The sequence below is a fragment of the Diadema antillarum genome, unplaced genomic scaffold, assembly GCF_040938485.1.
Source record: "Diadema antillarum isolate AM-2024a unplaced genomic scaffold, OU_Dant_1.0 seq00000172_RagTag, whole genome shotgun sequence".
Lineage (NCBI taxonomy): Eukaryota > Metazoa > Echinodermata > Echinoidea > Diadematoida > Diadematidae > Diadema > Diadema antillarum.
The window spans coordinates 897,965-917,394 of NW_027271241.1; the positions used below are offsets into that span (position 1 = coordinate 897,965).

At 39.3% G+C, this 19,430-nt stretch overlaps 1 protein-coding gene across 1 annotated transcript; it reads right to left on the bottom strand.

Moving 5' to 3' along the window:
* Positions 1-815: 815 nt before the first annotated feature.
* LOC139728306 (tetratricopeptide repeat protein 12-like) lies at positions 816-19,153 on the bottom strand. Its single transcript, XM_071639255.1, has 17 exons — positions 19,024-19,153; positions 17,175-17,341; positions 16,603-16,639; positions 15,308-15,507; positions 14,301-14,493; positions 13,466-13,654; positions 12,698-12,764; positions 12,246-12,343; positions 10,894-11,062; positions 10,276-10,368; positions 8,741-8,804; positions 8,000-8,137; positions 7,341-7,514; positions 5,924-6,025; positions 5,053-5,158; positions 2,895-3,114; positions 816-888 (listed from the first exon to the last, which is right to left on the bottom strand). The coding sequence occupies exons 1-17, from the start codon at positions 19,073-19,075 to the stop codon at positions 816-818; spliced, it is 2,142 nt and encodes a 713-aa protein (XP_071495356.1). The 5' UTR covers positions 19,076-19,153.
* Positions 19,154-19,430: the final 277 nt, after the last annotated feature.

The following is a 19,430-nucleotide window of genomic DNA, read 5'->3' on the forward strand; positions in this document are numbered from 1 at the left end:
CGTACAGTACAGTACAGTACAGTACAACATATCAGCGAGCGACTACCGCAGACTGAGCCGCACCGCACAGATGATTTACGTGTACTCCTATGGCATTTCTCAACCTCATCGCGCATTTCTCAACCTCATCGCGCAATGCCACTGCACTTGCTTTCTTTGCAAGCGATACTGCGCATGCGTATAAAGAGACATTTGAGTGCGTTATTGACAGCAGAGTACAATATTGGAAACAATATTGTACTCTTTTTCTCCATTGATACGGGAAATGTAACATGCATAGGACAGGTATTATGCTGACAATATTGTACGTCTTTAAGCAAACCCCTTGCAGGAATATTGATACATGGCTTTATTGTATCGAAAAAGTGGCTTGTATGTATAATAATAATTCTTAGTGTATCTCACGTCACCTTTCTTCTCCTACTTCTTAGCTTTGAACTTTTAACATGGCGGTCGCTATCAAGCTGCCTTCCTCACCCCCCCCCCCCCAAAAAAAAAGGTTTATAAATATCAAACACACACAGTAGACTCCCGTTATAATGAAGTCCTCGGGAGCGGCATTTTCCTTTCGTTATATCGAAATTTTGTTATAACCGAATGAATAAACAATAAAAATACATAGAGTTGACAATGTTTCGGCCCCAAATTTTACTTCGTTGTAACCGGAATTTCATTATAACCGTGTTCGTTATAACGGGAGTGCACTGTACAAGGCAATAAAATAAAATCAAACAAATATAAGAGGTTCTTGGTCAAGGGAGGCTTCATCCATGCCTCAAGGGGTCGATGACTGCTGAGTTGGATGCAATGCTGTGCTACCTCAAGGCATACTTGGAACAGGAGTGAAGGATTCCTATCCCTCCAAGCTCACGTAACCTCTCAAGGTGCCTGAAGGAAAAGGACAGATAGAGATACACACAGTGAAAAACAATAAATAGATCAAAGGAGTTCACGGTAAAGAAAAAATGAACAGAATATGATTTATTCATATACATTTTTTTTTTTTCAAAGATAATACACTACTGTATATGCCAAATATTTCGCGACGTTTTTATTTTTTCGCAAATTTCGCGAGTCAGGTGCTAAAAGAGTATTCGCGAAATTAAAGACTCATGAAAATATTGACTCTGATCCCGATGTGGATGTGGCGTACGCATGTACATTTTCCGTTCAGTATAGGACTCCGCGATTGCGAATGTAACCACACGCAAAATCGTTGGGAATTCCTGATTCGTGAAAATTTAGACTCGCAAAATATATGGCGCATACAGTACTAACTGTCTTGTGCTTTGTTTGCCCATGGGCACACAGACTGCAGAGCTTAATTTCTTTACATATTGGTAAAGATGTTTGGAAACTAATAATGACCAATGACTAGAGATTATCTTTGAAGCTCCTAATCTCTACTGTGTTCCCACAGCCTTCCAGTTGGTCTTGGGCACATTGCTAAACCCAAGTGGGCTTTGTAATTTACAACTAGGTCAAAGTTTGAATGGGATACTGCATGCCAAAGAAAAACCTTGGCAAATTAACCTACATGTGAATACATGTACTGAACAAGTCAATATTTTCACAAGATTAATTTTTTTTTCACACTGAGCGGCTCAAAATCGCCCATTCTTGAATTCGCCAATATGCACAATTGTCAACCAATTCAAAATATGCAGTAAAAATTGTGAAGACATTTTTGTGGATTTAAAATTTGCCCTAGCCAGAAGCGTGAAATACAAGAAAATTAATGTACCACAAAGAAGTCATCTTTCACAGTAAAGTACTGTTCTTCACCTACCTGTATTTTCTATTCTTTCAGTGCCTCATTAACCCGTTGAAGACGAGTCCCTAGTGTCTATGGGAAATGCGTGTTGTAGCAAAATCAGTTCATCCTTAACCCGTTGAAGACGGTTTTGATATTGCTACAACACGCATTTCCCATAGACGCTTGCCCGAGTTTACTAGGGACCTGTCCTCAATGGGTTAATGGGTTAAAACAAGGCAAGTGCCGTAATGTGTCTCGCCCACAAACGTACAACACCTTTTTTTTTTATTTTGTTCACAAATGGACCTATGGATCGAAACTTAAGAGTCATAATCAAATGCACAGTACATTGGGCCCTAAAAGTTCATTGACCCCTGCCTGTGACCTTTGACCTTGTGGTGACCATCAACTCCCCAAGGTACATCTACCATCCAAGTTTGGTCACAAGTAGACTTACGGATCAAAAGTTATGACCCATAATCAAAACGCGCCCTAAAAACTTAACATTGGGCCATAAAAGTTCATTGACCCCTGTCTGTGACCTTTGACCTTGTAATGACCATGAACTCCCCAAGGTACATCTACCACCCAAGTTTAGTCACAAACGGACTTATGGATCAAAAGTTATGACCCATAATCGAAACGTGCCCTAAAAACTTAACATTGGGCCCTAAAAGTTCATTGACCCCTGCCTGTGACCTTTGACCTTGTAATGACCATCAATTCCCCAAGGTACATCTACCATCCAAGTCTGGTCACAAATGCACTTACGGATCAAAAGTTATGGCCCATAATCGAAACGCGCCCTATAAAAACTTAACATTGGGCCCTAAAAGTTCATTGACCCCTGCCTGTGATTTTTAACCTTGAGGTGACCTTCATACTTAGTAAAAGGTAAAACTTTGTATGACCACTCTTCCCCCCAAGTTTGATTCAAATTGAAGCCCAGAGTACAGAGTTATTCAAGTTTTCATAGCGTTACGGACAGACGACGGACGGACGACGGACGGATGGACGACGGCGGACAGACGCCGCAGGCGATTCCTTAGTCTCCCCTCACCTCCGGTGGGCTCGACAAAAATGGGGAGAGAGTCTTCCATGAAAGGATGAACACAATGCAATGGTGAAAGTTACATACCTTTGGTCTGCAGTTGCCAGCCGTGCTAAGGTGATTGCACAGTTCTGCTTTATGGTCTCGTTGGTAGTGTCCGTCTTGGATAGCAGCGTCTTCACGATGTCCGTCTCAGCCAGACGCTCGCTGACCCCGGCGACCTCCACGCAGTGACTGAGGGACAGTGCGACGTTGGCAACAACCGCGTCACTGGGAGAAGAGAGATGGTGCAGGTAGCAGCTCAGCTCTGAAGGGAGATGTGGGAAAAGAGGGTCAATTATTGATGTGGTAGTTCCTGCCAAAAGGCCTGGGGCCAATGAAATAATCTGGCTTCTCTACAATGCTACATGACTAACTATAGTGTGGCCCTCGTGTAAACACACATTTACCCACACATGAAACAACTATTTTATTAGACCTTTGTTCTGTCTTAGAAACACTTGTATTTATCAAATCTTGCTCTGTACTATAAACATTTGTATTGATCTCGAGTTTGAGCAGCACTAGACTCATCTATTCATTATATTTCATATGTTTGCCCTATACCACAAAATACATCAGGGTAAATCACACCTCATTGAATGTCCTGTTTGCATATGTATGGATCATACAAAATGTTTTGCTCAGTACAAGAAGACAAAGAGAGTACAAAGAGACTTACACTTTCGATCTGATCATTCATCACTTTCAACCCTTAGTTGCAATTTATTATCACCCCCAACCGTATAGGCTGAACTACTCCCCAAACTGTACTGCAAATAGATGCTGAACATCAAAATAGTGATTGGCACCACATACGCAGTAAGTTTTGACATTTTCCACATTCACTTCTAATGGGAACCACACTTGATACAACTCCTTTGGCACTTTTTGAATCAAAAGGGCAAATCATGCAAAGAGAATCAATAGGAAGATCAAAGAAATGGGAGGAAAGTTCATCATGCATTTTACATGCAAGCTATATAATTTTGTTGCCTTCTGAGATCTGTGAACTTGTGGGACATCTTCAGGTTCTGATAAACCAAAGGCTCCCACCTGAGACAAAGATATGATGTCAGAAAAACCATCAGACTGAAACGGAATGGCATTGGACGAGATCTAGCTGTAGGGCTGCCTCTTGCCAAGGCAGGTGTAATGGCCAAATGAGGTAAAACCAGAGTATAGATGTCACTGCTATCCATCGCCATGGAAACTGGCTTAAACAGCGTCATCTGGCCCGGCCTGTGAACATTAGGCCGACTGTTGCTGACCATGCTCACACCTGGTTCCAACCCATGCTGTAACAAAAGACTGTGACTATTCAAATGGATGAAATTCTTCCCTTGAGTTGTTTTTATTGCATATGATTGACAAATTGCCCTACATCAACGCACACTGTAAATAAGTACTGAATCGATCAGTGTCTTTTTGTAGTAGCCATGATAAAAAAATCCTGGGAATTATACTTAAGCAGAATTTGAACCTACGACCCCCTGATCACCGGACAAGGGTCTCATCCACTAGACCACTGAGCTTCCACCCAACAGCGCTAGTGCTCATTCTAATCCTTATAGTATGCATCTGGTACTACGTAATTATTAATCCGTTGAGGATGAGTCCCAAGTCTACTCGGTCAAGTGTCTATGGGAAATGCGTGTTGTAGCAAAATCAGCCCATCCTCAACAGGTCAAATTTGATGAAATTCTTCCGTCGTAATTGTTTTTATTGCAAACTGATTAACAATGAACTGTTGCAACTGATCAGTCAATCAGTTGTAAAGACTGTGGCATCAGCACTTCAGTATTCCATAAAATGAGAGTTTAAAGGTCCTGTTTATCTTTGGGAGCAGTGATTTAAAAAGGGTTCAAGATATCACATTTGATGCATATGTGTACGACAGTTGTATCACAAAACATCCTACCATATGAAAGTTTTGCAATAAAGCATAAAATATAAGGAGATATCACTATTTTTCTCATTAAACCATAACTGTAGACGGTTTAGTCTGGAAACATTTTTATTATAACTATTGTTCACATTTTGTATATTCAACAATACTTAACCTCGATTATACTGGTTCAATTTTTTACACTGGTTGTTTCTATCTTTAACTCACATATTAAAACTTATTTTGAAGCACTACGTAATGCTGGGTTTTTGTTTCATCTGCAAATGTTAAATTATGCCTTTAAAGGGGCACACTCACCAGGGTCTGCCTCCACCACCTGTTGTCTGGCTTCCTCACTGACCTGGGTCATTGCTGCCAGACATCGGCTGTAGGCTGACCTCAAACTCTCCCTCTCAGGGGAATTCTATCATTTCCAAGAAATGGGCAAATAACAGCAACCAATGCATCACTTTTATCAGATATAAGTCACTCACAACAAACAATTAAAAGTTATTTTATTAGCACTGTGAGAACAGTAAAATAACACCTGCATTAATTCTGACAGTGATTTCAATTAAACACTTTAATGCAAACATTTTTAACAATACTTTCCTCAAAATTTATGGACATGAAATAACAACAACGTACAGATCTCCTTGGAGGGACAATTTATGATCTAGATCTGGATGATATACACTGAGAACCTCTCGGCAGAGTATCCCTCAGCACTGTGGAGTGATGTGCACCTAATCACAACAGAGGTGATGCTGGAGTGCATCTTTAAATGCATCCAAATTATGAATCTGTTTGATATTACTTGGCAGTTCATTCCAATCCTTCACTGTTCTGTGTCCTTGTTCATTTGTTTGTTTGTAATTAATGATATATTAATATGATAACTAAAATTGAAGGATCACTTGCCTCCTCACAAATAATCATTTCATGAACAGCAAAAAAGGTGGATGATTTAGAAAGGATTTTTTGTTGTTTTCTTTTAAATCTTTGCTTTCTAAGCTGATCATTTCTGAGACAAGAAAATATATATATATATAAGTACAACTTTAAATTTGTACTAGCCATTTGGGAATGCCCACTTGTGCCGTGCATATGTTGTTTTGCTCAAGAAGAGTATTTTCTTCCTCCTTTTTTTTTTTTTCACAGAATATTATGTCCTTCTCAACATACAAACCTGCAGTGCTTCCAGGAGCTTGCGGGGTATCCCTGCCTGGCAGGCTGCCTGAACTCCCCCAGTAGAGTGTGGCAGGATCCTGGTCAGGAAACTAGCAGCTCTCTACAAGCAGAAACAAGCACATTATTTTTTAATAAATCATGATGAGTACCAGAACTACATCACATAAATGATGACAAATATAACTACGCTACAATTTTGAACCTGAAAAGTCTTTCTTTGCAGTCACATATTACACAGATAATATCACACTCGATTAGAGTTTAGGCACTCCTTCTAAACAATTTCTAATAAGTACTTGAAAGTGAAACTTCCTTTACTTTACTAAAAAGTAATTTGCCTTCAGTTATTAATAGTTACCTTCTACACTTGGCATTAAAAATCAAGCATTAATTCTTCTGCATGCAATTATGTCTATAATTGAAGAGTTTGTTCGCAAAAACCAATAAGTCCATATTTGCCAAATGGAGATATTTGCGATTAAAGGTCAAGAAAAATAAAGAGAATAATAAGAAATGTTTTGCTTCTTTTGACCATAACTTCAAAAATGTACCTTTATATGTAGTGACCAATATATAATTTAAAAGGTATTATTTTGTACTTTATGACAGAGACCGTACTTCAAAATCTTCAAAAATGGACATCGGTTTTTGCAAACAAACTCTTCAATTCCACCCCTCCCTCCCCGCAAACAAGAGTTTTGAAAGAATTAACCTGTTGAGGACGAGTCCCGAGTATACTCGGGCAGGTGTCTATGGGAAATACGTGTTGTAGCAAAATCAGTCCATCCTCAACGGGTTAAGGATAATGGTTAGAAAGGTAAAGTGAAACCCATTTTGTGTGAATCTCATGACCTTCAATGATGCTCGAAGAGACCTCAACCTCAAGCATCTCGTACTGTAAAACGAGGAATGTTCACATGCATTTTAATTTCACAAATTTTGTGAGAGCCGAGTTTTGCGAAATTAAAATGCATGCTAAAGATGTTGACTACACTATATGCAATGAATGTTAGAGGCAACTAGTGAATATTTCATGCTGGGTAAAGGCCGTTGACTCCCATTCGCGAATTTCATGCCATGAAAATATCGTATTTTACAGTAAGTGGGAGTATGTTACACCTGGGATTCAGATCCTAGGGCTATGAAAGCTTTTGGTTACAGATACTCCCTGGTGCTCTCTCAGCCTTAGTTTACGACAAGAGTAAAGTTGGGAGGGATATATCTACATTGTAACCTGGAGAAATTACAGCTGTGTGTCTTTTGAATAGTGGGAGACACACAGCTAGAGCTGGAGAAATTCGAACTCAAATGGGCGATTAAGAGCGGGACATTTTGCAAAAAAATGACCTCAACATGGGAGAGTTGGAGTTTCCAAACTCGTGCCTGAACCGCAATTCTTGAAGCGAGTTTCTCACCTCTCTCATCTCCTCATCTTCAACCTCCATCAGAGGAATCATCAGGTGGCTCAGAGATTCAGCCTGGTCCTTCAGGGCTTGGGTGGTTTCCGTGGAAACATTCAGGAGAAGACCGAGCACGGAGAAGACCGCATCTCTTCTGCTGCCTTGGCTGAGTTTCTTGGAATGAGATTTCTTTCATATGAAATTAAATTTGTGAAAAGATGTTACACATACACATACACTTTCATATAATAAAACCCCACCAAACCACACACAACACAGGCCTAACAACTTGGATACAAATGGGTTTTGGTGAATACAAGTGTATATCTGGTTTTAATGCAGTTTTAAAAGGTAACCTTATACATGGACAGCAAACTTTAACAATCATCTAAACAGATTTGCATGGATAAGATGAAAAGAAAGGTCAAAGATAGTCATCTGATAACACCATGCTGAACAAACATTGTTCAAGCGCTAAGTAAATATGGTCAGTACATGTATATGACAAGAACAAAATTTGTAACAATTGATATGTGCACAGTTTCCAGGACCCTGCCCCATCTTCTCTATTTCACTATCTCAGTGTTTTTATGCTGCACATGCATATATTAGGAACATACATTGTACACACACACACACACAAGAAAGAAAAGTTTGATGAACTGAAGGCTTACCAACACATGACTGGCTGCATCCCAGAATTCTTTCCGTTTTGCAATCTGCTTCCTGATGACTGGGTCAAGGGTCATGTTGCCCATGAAGGAAATGCATGATGGGAAGACGTTGCCATTCTTGGATTTTCCAGCATGTGTCTGCATTAGGGATGGTATTGGTATTTTTTTCAGTCACAAAAAAAAAGTTTTCTGTAGCATACTTCCTTGTCATTACAATCAATTATGTGAATGTTCTACGTTCACTCATGACAAATTTAACACTTACAAAAAACAAATAATTGTTGGTGTCCTCTTAAATGCAAAGCAGTACTAAGTCACAAACTTCTCATAAAGGTGGCTCTTTGAGAATTCATCCTGAAACTTGAATCCTTTCCACTCCTGACTCAGTAGTTAGAGCTAAATTTCAGCCATATCCCTCTACCTTCTTTCAGTGTTTTGGATGTCTCACAGCTATTTAACCAGTCATTACCTGTCCATATGTTTGAGTGAAAAATTTCTACACATTTGACTCTGTCATGAATGGGCTAGTGGGTGAAACATAATTACAGCTATTCTCTCGAGCTATACAGGAATGTGTCATACAGTTCTATCAGAGACTCCTCAAATTGTGTGACAACAGCAGAGTTGCAGCCTGTCAAGTACAAGCATCAGTGTTCCACATCCAAGACTGATGAGAACTGTAACTAAGCAGATAAACTATCATCAAAACTGCACAACAATCCTCTATTCATGATTTCTTACCATAAATCTCTCAAATGCTGGGAGAACATCTTCTTCGACTTTGTTCCTGAACTGAGCTGAAAATCTTCAAAGTATAGAGAAAATAAAAGAATCATATCATCTCCTTTTTTGTAATACTACACTCTCATACACTGCAAACTTATTTGGATAACTGAAATTCCTCATCGTTCTCACTGTTGTTAACGCACATGAGTGTCCTACCTCAACCCCTGTTCATCTAATGATTCAATGTGGAGAAATCCATGCCTAATGATAAGTAAAGTTCGACCTCGATTATCCAGCCATGTCAGGACCGGCGATCATCTGAATAAGCGAATTGGCCGGATATGGGAGACACAATGTTAATGTATACAGCTGCCGTCCAAGCTGCCGTTCCAGTGCACTGGCAGCTAGGTAGGTAGCGTACCCCGCAACGGTGATGTTATCTATGCTGGCCTGCGCAAAATTGTAGTCCCTTACTTTTACGATGATAATGTGGTGTGAATTTATGTTAGTTCTGTCGGGAATATCATAGGTAAATCGTGTGAGTTTTGTAAAAATTTTAATTGAGTTTAAAGTCACTGTTTTTTCTCAATTTTTGGATGAAAAAAAAAAACAACAGTCCTTCACTGCGTGAACGCGCCCAGATAACAGAGATTTCCGGATAAAAGGAGGCCGGATAATCGAGGTCGAACTGTATTCACTACCACCATTTGAGTGTAAAATGCATCACAGGGTTGGCCAAGCTGTACATCTTCAAACAGAAGAGGAAATTCAAAACCTGTTCACCACTTACAGTATACCATATACTAGAAAGATTGAATGAGAATTTCACTTACCTGTTCAAAGCTTTAATCTGAATTCTATTAATAGGAGGGTGATATACTGATATACACTATTCACCTCCAAACTAGTCTCACTGATAAATAATTTCATCCACTGACTGAACAGTGTGTGGGATAACAACCTGACGAGTGCTTGACGAGGAAATCCAGACTCATAACAAATTTTGTATGCTGCCAATCAGCAATGGAACAATTAAATACAGGGCTATTCATTTGAAGAAAAATACTTATAGAGAGAGGTGTTTCACCTTGGGCCCATTACTGTAACAAATCCCTTTATTTCTGGTCACTGCTGGATTTATACTTTAAAAGTGCACATGTGTGTGATTTTAACTGAATAATAGGACTTCCTTCCTGGTACAGTACTAAAACAAAAAGAGAGTTTAAAATCATAAAACCAGATACAAGTTGCAGGCCAGATATTCAAACACTGACAGAAGTCTTGATTCAAGAAATTGAGAACCCTTTGACATTTGAATCCCAATGTTTAACGCCAGTACATGCTACATGAAGCCATCGGCCAGGATTCACAAATGTTGTTTTAAACCTGGGTCTATAATCATGGAACTTTTGAATCAATGTGTACATTGTCATGTAATCACAACTTCTTGTTCCATATCAATATCACAGTAATGTCATTGCATGAAAATAATTTGACATACATTGTATAAGGGGCCTAGTATGCACCCCTCTAACTGCTAGTAAACTTACTTTTTCTCCAGTGCCAGGTTGTTCAGGACCTTAGCTGCTTCTGCTGCTCCAGACTGTGAGGTCTGTAGATAGGAAAACATTCCCACCAGCAAACTGTACACAAGTAAAACAGAACAAAGCATTAAAATCCTGTTGATGAAATGTGTATAAACCTATGCATACAAACAAAAACAAAATAAAAACTATGCAATGAACACCATGCCGACACAATCAATTCTATCCGAGTGGCCACTTGTCTGTAATGGCCACCTGTCACATATGGCCACAAAAAAAGAGAGAAAAATCCCAGCTATAGTAAAGCCAGGTTAATTAAGACCCTGTCTAGAGCCGCCATCTGTCTATTACAACAACTTTTTTCGTGTCCCTTGGGTGACTGTCATGATCATGTTTGACTGAGGTATACAATGTACGTACCTTGTGTTCATCAAAAGCATTTTCTAACTGCATTATATACCTTTTTACAAAATGTCTGTATCAAACTTTTGATCACACACCTAATGGATGCTTCTCATCCATCATTTCACCTTTGTTGAATCCACATGTAAAATAAAGCCATGCGACTTTTTGTTGGTCTCGTGATGAACAATCACAAATGATTTGCAAGCTCTAACAGTGTACCTTGCATTGTCAAATTTGGAGATGAGATGGAGTCGCCCGACGCTGCTCTCCGTCAGGCGAAGGAGAAGGGAAACGCAGGACCTGGAGATGTGTGGGTGACCGCCGCCCAGCAGGCCCAGCAGGTGGGAGGGGAAATCCCCACTCTCAATGACCATCTTACAGTTCTCATCTGTCAAGCACAGTCCACAATGAAAGGAAGAGAAAAGTAGGGAAAATTCAGGACTTCCTTTGATACCATAATGTGTTGGTGCACCACACTGGTAAAAAAAAAAAGAAGTGATGGTTGCATAAAAGAATATATTTCCCCTGAAATCGACATTTGAATGGGATTTATGAGAAATTTAATCAGTATAATTTGCTTATAATGATTTGACACTTTAAACTTTTTTTTTTGTTCTCTCTTGTCAATGTCCGACAGGACAAATAGGCACCACACATGCATTTCTTATCCCCCCCATGTTCCTCTCTTTGTAAATACCCCCCCCCCCCAACTCGTCATTTAAACTATTTGCAAGCATATAGATTGTGTGCACAGGGTTGCAACGATTTTCAAGCTTTAAGCTTATGTTGCAATTCCTTTGCGTGTTCGTTACCTTGAATAATGTAGCTCTCTTAGAGTTGTATACTATTTCTGCAACTGCTTCTTATCAATGTATACTTATCGTATATATTCTATCTCGGCTATATGAGATGTACTTGCATACATTTTGTATGCACTCCTATTTTGTGAACACGCATGAAATCTTGAATAAATAAATAAATAAATAAATAAATTTGCACCCTCTCTCATCCGGTAATGTTAACGCCCTATTACATTGTATCTTGGAGTATCTTAAATTCAACACATAAGGTAATAAACAAGAAAAATGTGAAGAATCTATTTTCACACAGTTTGCAGATACTAGTAAGCATAAACTTCTAGACCTCTCTTTCTAATACTGTAAAGCAAGACATTTTCCTGGCATGACATTTTCGCGAATTGGAGCTTATGGCCTTTTTCACGGCATGAAATTTCATGAATTGCCACTGGCATTCAATGCATATAGTGTAGACAAGAACTTTCCCATGCATTTTAATTCCGTGAATCACGGCTCTTGCGAAAATTTGCAAGATCAAAATGCATGCAAACATTCCTTGTTTTACAGTAACCAAACTGAATATTTCTCATATTACTGACACAGTATCATTTTGATCAGCAATACCTAACTGACTGGGGTCATAAGTCTACTCCGCTGAGATCATGGTCAATGCTTTGAGGTCTAATATGAGACTAGAATGAGAGTGAATACTCTGAGGGATATGTAGAATTTGTACATACACATTCATGTACACATGTTGCCATGACACTTTACCATTTTGGATAACAGTCTGGGTGAGTAAGTCTAGCAGGGCTTGCACGACTTCCAGTACTTCTGATTTCTTTTCTCCTCTGATCACCTGACCAACACAGCTGTGGGCAAATATATGAAAAAAATGATATCCTTTAGAAATCAAGCGGTGAAAGTGTAATACATATTTATCAAACATGCATGTACAACCTTTCTAACAAACAAACCTACACCAACATAAACACATATATATACAATTTTCAGTTTTGAAGAAATTATTCTACATCTTATAAGCTATTGAAAGCCAATCTACTGTAACGTCGTACAATTTATCAATTTGTACATATGTGACTGGAACAATAAAGTGTAACAAACAGGGTGTTTGGAATGGTTAACAACCAATACCTATGCTAAAAGGATACAGACACAACATACACAGTGCTCAATGAGTTGAAACTTCTCCTAGAAGTCTCTACCTTTTGAATGGCTCTCTTTCCAGCACATCATAACCCTTCCCGGTTCTGAATAGCGTTCTTGATGTATCTGGTAAGAGGGGGAACAGAAACACACCTTGAAATAAAATAATAAAATTGATGGCAGTCTAAAAAAATATATATCAAGAATAATGTAAATTTGTAATATACATATGACAGAAATTTCCTTCCATCAACTGTTTTTAATATATTACTCATTTCACCACAATATTATTCTAAAATCTGAAGATGTACATTTGATATCTCAGACTGAGTGCTAAAGGGCATTATAAAAAAAAAAGAACTATTTCCCTGCATGGTTATGTTCTTCTCCTACAAAAGGCAGCAAGACAGTGTTACTTTAGTGACAGTGACTTGTACAGTCAGACATCTGCCAAATATCACGTCTTCCCTTCAGATGTCTGTCAGTAAAATAGGTGCATCTGCTCAAAACCTAGCATTTATGCAAAAATTGCTGCATCCAATCTACATGTACATACAGCTATGTCTGAGAGTTGATAATTTATCACTTGCGTCCTTTTGCCAGAATAGGGAAGTAAAAGTGTGGCGCTTATCATCGTATAACACTCCCTTCATTACCTATCACCATCCAAGCATACATCATTAACACCTTTTGTATACAAGTAACTTTTAACCTTTTGTATACATCTCGAACCTTTCTGTGTGCTTTGACTGCCGACAGGCACAAAAAATTCATAGAAATATACACACTGTCCAAAGTCCCTGGCACAGAGAGCGTTAAAAGCTCACCACTCTTGATCATGTCTTCCAGAACCCTCATGCCTCCAGCGTAGTACATAAGATGCTGGTTCTCCTTCCACAGCTTGGCCAGAACTTCGGTGACAGTCTTTGAGTGCATGTCACCCCCTTCCAGCCTCTTGGAGGCGTTCTCTTCAGCCTGAGCAGCAGTTTGTGCCTGCTTGACCTCTGAGATGTATTCTAGCAGTTGACATATTGGCAGAAAAAGAAGACAAAAACCAATAAAACACACACTCAAGAGAGTCAGGGCTTGGCATTAGCAGTAGCATGGTGGCCTAATGCGACTAAAAAATGATGTCAGGCCACAAAAGTTTTTAAAAAGGTCATCATTTGGTGGCCTGATTGAGCAATTAAGATTCAAATTGGATTGTTATGTTTCCTTTTATTTGGGGTTGATATATTTCATTTTCAGGCTCCCAAAATGTCAAATCTAAAGATATAGATGGCCAAAAATGGCAAAGAGAGAATATATTGAAGTGTAGAGCCATTAAAGTGGAAGAAGAACTAGGATTCTGTTTCATAGAATATAATAAGTACTTCTGTACAGGTACCTGGAGCATCAAGGCTGCTACTGCACATGTAATGATTCATGAACATACACACATCTCATCTGACAATAACAGCAACAGCAACAAAAATGCACACAGATGCACTCACTCAGATGCACAAACACAAACACTTACACACAACTTGTTACATTTATTTTTTCTGATATCCGTTGACTACCTTTTAGTTAAACTATTCCACACTTTAGTTTGTATTTACAACAATGTGACCATTAAAAGTTGAGAGAATCACACACACATACATCGCAGATCTCACTCACCATCCACCATCTTAGTCTTCTTGGAGTCATACTGGAGGATCTCCCGGTAGGCATCCATGGCGTCGTCATAGCGACGCATCCCAAGCAGCGCCTTACCCCGGTGGACATGTGCCTTGGAGTTCTTGGGTTCCAGTCTCAGGATGAGGTCACAGTCCTCCAGGGCTTCCTCAAACCTTCCCAGCTTGTTATAGGCCTGTGATAGATGGAAAAAGAGTGGTGTATAAATACACGTACACCCTGAAAGTCATTTTGCACAGCAAACATAACACCCCAATTCCACAGAGATTTTCTCTCATCGGTCACTCATTGGAAGCTAACTAAACTTTATTGCTTCCAGCCATCCTGCGAAAGTGTACTGAATCGCAGCCTGATGGATCTGACTTGTGTTGGTCGACTATCAGGTCAGTGTCAGATATGTCTGGGGATACTAGTAATCTGATGAGGCAAGATCATCCGATGAGCATCGCACGCGACATATCTGACACTCACTGATACTCAACCAACCAACAGATTCATTAGAGTTTGATCCAATACACTTCGGTGGGTGGCTGGAAGCAAAATAAATTCTTTGCTTCCGATGAGTAACCAATGAGGAAAAACCTCTGTGGAATCAGGGTATCATACACTACATTAGATCCAAGCTATTATGGACCTCAAGGTAGTTGATGCCTTCAAAATACATCTATCCTTTCATGTTATATTTTGAGTATAATTTCCTGTAGCCTTCTTTTAACAATTGAAGACTACCCCCACCTACCCATACACACACACACACATTGCAATTTCATGTGGTGTCCCATTTTCACTGATGTTTTTTTTTTGCATATAATAGACTGGGCTTACAGTTGAGGGGTCATATTTCAGTACCCCCTCACATATATTGTCTCCCCCCCCCCCAAAAAAAAAAAAAAGAAGTGCATGTCAGAATTTGCCTATGCATTTTACGACTCATTGTGATGCACAAATTTGACTAACACATGGCCCAGTTACCACAATACACTGCATACCTGTGCTCTATTGGTGTAGAGGGCACCAAAGTCTCTCAGGTGGTTCAGTCCTTCTGTGTACAGCTCAATGGCTTTCTCATAATTGCCCGCCTTGAATTCTACGTTCCCTCTCTCCTTCCACTCCGTGGCCACCTTCATCTTTTCCCTCCTTCTCTGGGCCCTCTCAGCTGCATCCTGTTCCACTGCTTTCATGAAACCATCTATGGTGATGTGAAAGACAACATACTCATTGTGATTGACTGTGAAATACCGGTATAGCCAAGAATGGAGTTATCTTGGTTCAGTAGACAGCAAAACTACACTGTTAATAATAACCATTGATAATAACAAAAAATGATGGCGATGATGATGATGATGATGATGATAATGATAATAATAATACTAATAATACTAATGCTACAATGTACTACTACTACTACTGGTACTACTACTACTATTACTACTACTACTACTACTACTACTACTACTACTACTACTTATAATAATGATAATAATCATAATATTGATAATAATGTTATGGTTTTCTTTATCTGGAGTAGCCTCTTCAGTGATGGCACTGCTCTTAGAAACACTTCTATAAATAGAGGGCCCAACCATCATTATAACCTTAGCACTGCCAGGCATACAGTTACACTCCTTGATCGAGATGAGCATGGTGGGTAAAAATAACTCAGCGTCACCTTTGGACATAGGCACTTGACAGGGTTTGAGCTCGAGACATCCGACTGAAAGGCAAAAGTCTTGTCCAGGATGCCACAGCGCCCCCACAAGGTTCAAAGTTCAACCTCTACCACTGAACCTGCAGACTTGAGCAAGATAGTTTGCCCTCAGAGTTCATCAATGCAGCTGGAGGGCATTAAAGGGGACCCAGTGGCAGACTGAACTCTATCATACCCCACATCAAAACAAGGAAATAAGTATCATAATTAGGGTGTGTGATTTGTTTTTGGTTTGTTTGTTTGTTTTTTTTTTTTTGGGGGGGGGGTTGTTGCTGTTGTTGTCGTTGTTTTTTTCAAACTACCAATACGGTTGGTTTGGGGCCTGTTTTAGTATTTTTATTTTCTCTGTGCTCCTTTTATATTGTCAGCAACTTTTATCATGGGTATTTTTATGTTTAAATTGCAATACAAACTCGTATATGTATGATTGGATTTCTAAGGGTACATCTTTTTTTTCAAAACTGTACCTGCTATATTTCGTAAATATTCTATACTGTCACTGTATAATCCAAATGATTCCTATTACTGAATATATGTACCGGTACAAATTGAAAAGTTGAAAATGAGTCTGATTACCTTGTGACATTCCGGACGAATAGCTTGTACCTGGTTCCTGTTAATCAAAGAGGAAAATTGGAAATGGACAGTCGAGTTGAGTTCAATTGACTCTGGCAGAACAAAGGGGCATACATAAGTTATCAATTTTAGGTCTATTCTATAAAAAAAAAAAAACACACACACACACAAAACAAAACAAAACAAAACAAAACAAAAACAAAAATAAAAACAAAACAAAAATATGACTAGATTCTAAATGGGGCCTCTTCAAAGAGAACACAGCCAAAAGATTTCACTTGTTAGTTTTAAAAGTTAATTCATTTTACCCCATCTAAGGTGTAGGCCTAATCTTTGCATATTGTGGGCGATGTTTTTATTAAATCATTATTTTAACTGATTCTACAAATCTATGAAAAATTAACATCAGTACACAGTAACCCTAACCTAACAGTAACATAGCACATATTTTGCATGTCACTCGACATGCATTGATTCTCTTTTTCTACAACCATTTGTGTAGACAATATACAGTAGACATTCACCTTGTCATAAACAATATAATTGTATTCTAATTTTATTTTTCAAGTTACCATGGTACTGCCCGGAGGAGGCTGAGGTAGAGGCGGTGTCTTGAAGGCATCTTTGTTGATGACAGTTCTGTTCACTGGCTGCCTGTTCTGCAACCTGACACCTTCCTGGGCCAAGTCAGAGCCTTCTTCGCCTGGTGAGACCTTCAGATCCCCTTTCACCACTGCCTCTGTTGTTTGCAAGGTTGAGCAGGGAATGATGGGACAATGAAGCCAAGGCGTAATGAGTAGATAGATAGAGTCTAGAGTTCTTAGGTTAGATAGGAAAAATCTGGTGGGTAGTGCCACTAGGGCCTAGTGGTAGAAACAGACCCCACATAGTCATAGAATATCGCTTTGGAAACCCATCTAGCATTGCTCTAGATGTCTAGACTCTACACAAGTCTAATCATAAATGAATATTGACTAACGTTAGATTCTACAACATTTAACAATCATGATTCATGAATCCAAACCTTCTCTACAACCTCATCTTGAAATTATACAACCTTCCTGAACATGCTGAATGATCACGGTGCGGCACGTACCTATGTAGACAGAAAGATCCGTCTGTCCGGAGGACTCTTTTATATTTTGCCATTAACGCTGTCCTCCGTAGACAGACGGAAGGTTGTAGTGCCCATTGCTGTGTGGATGTTCTTAACCACTGTCTCTATGGAAAATTGGGTGAGGTACCTCACCCTTCTCGATTGCGTCTAATTCACGGCCCTGGGTCGGCAAATTTAAGCTTGAATAGTTAAATCAACTATTCAAGAATAGACTACACTCACCAGATTAATGAATAATCCAATATTTTAGTACAATTTTCAACGTAAAACACAGCCTGTCGCGTCGTCACGTTCAAACTGCAGAAACACACACTATGAATCTCTTAGCCAATCATATGCGAGGTAGCTTCTACGAGTTTGTTTTACTAAAACACGTACCTCGCATGTGATTGGCTTTCAATGGCTTACAGATTAAAAATGGCGACTTACTGCTTGCGAACGGCGATGTTGCGATATCGATAAAATTTCTGCGTTATAACCGAGTAACTGAGTATTTCGATTGCACAATGTGAGAAATTAACCCCAAATATCGCTGCATAATGTGTCATGTCATGTCAAACTTGTTTGAATGTAAAATAGCTGCCTGAAATTTGGTTAATCGTAACGTTTGATCTGTGTGCTACTGCCACACAGGAGCTGGCATCATTGACTTCGGTCTGTATACGGAGGGGATCCGTGAAGCCAGACGTAGTCTCCGCGGAACATTCCCCGACGGACAGATACAGACCGATCTTTCGGTCAAGTACCTATGCTACAACTGTACAAGTACAACATTTTCAATAAAAAAGAAAAAGATCCAGTCATTATTACTAATATTACAATCACAATACATTTATTTAAATTAAATATTTTGCCATGATATGGGATGTAACAGTTAAATTTTACATAGTTTCTCTATGGACTGTGTGTGTGTCCAAAAACAATGTAATACCCAGTAAATTTAAATTTAAAGTTACTCTTTTCAACAACAAAAAAAGTAGAATTTAAGTATCAATCAACTACAATAAACCTTCTCGCACGCCATCCAACCTCGGTTTTGTTCTACTTCTAGAGAGTTTCCAGCAGTTCTAAATAAATTTGTCTAAGGTTTTTTTTTACGTGCATGCAGGTCGCACTACAGCAGAACTGGGTTTAGTGGGTATTGCCGGATCCCCCAGCCGGACGGCTAGGGCGGCCGGCGGCTGCCGGCGCTGGCGATAGCACTTCCAGCCGCTCGCTGACAAAATACGTGAACAAGCATGAGGTGTAACGTCGTACGTTACAGTAGATCTATGATAACTGTGGGCATTAGTGAAGAAACCTACCTAGTTCATCGACTCTACGCATAAAGTCCTCGAAATCCCCGCTGTCAGCCATGTCAATTCATACAAGATTCGGCTTCGACTGCTGAGAGAGAATTATTGCGGTGTTCTATGCATGCAGACGCCAGTCAGTATCAAGCACCCGGCCGTATATCAAGGTCCAACTAACGACGACCGCCCAAACGCGGCAATCCCTAGCCTTTCGCGAACTTTCTTTATCGATTGACTCAATCAAAACATAAACACGACTTCATCGATAGCCTCTACGTTGCTAATCGGTAATGATCCGATATAATCAAAACAAAAACTTTGATACAAGTCTTGAATCATCTGAAATATTCAAAATACTATTTTAAATATTCAGTTTTTATTCATTATATTTATATTTCTGCTTTTATTAGAATGAAATT

Excerpts from the sequence above, each read along its gene's own strand:
- LOC139728306 (XM_071639255.1), bottom strand. The coding sequence starts at position 19,075 with ATGGCTGACAGCGGGGATTTCGAGGACTTTATGCGTAGAGTCGATGAA. Across the intron at positions 13,655-14,300 it reads GAAGACTAAGATGGTGGATG|AATACATCTCAGAGGTCAAG; the intron begins GTGAGTGAGATC and ends GTCAACTGCTAG. Across the intron at positions 7,515-7,999 it reads ATGCAGCCAGTCATGTGTTG|AAATCTCATTCCAAGAAACT; the intron begins GTAAGCCTTCAG and ends TTCATATGAAAG.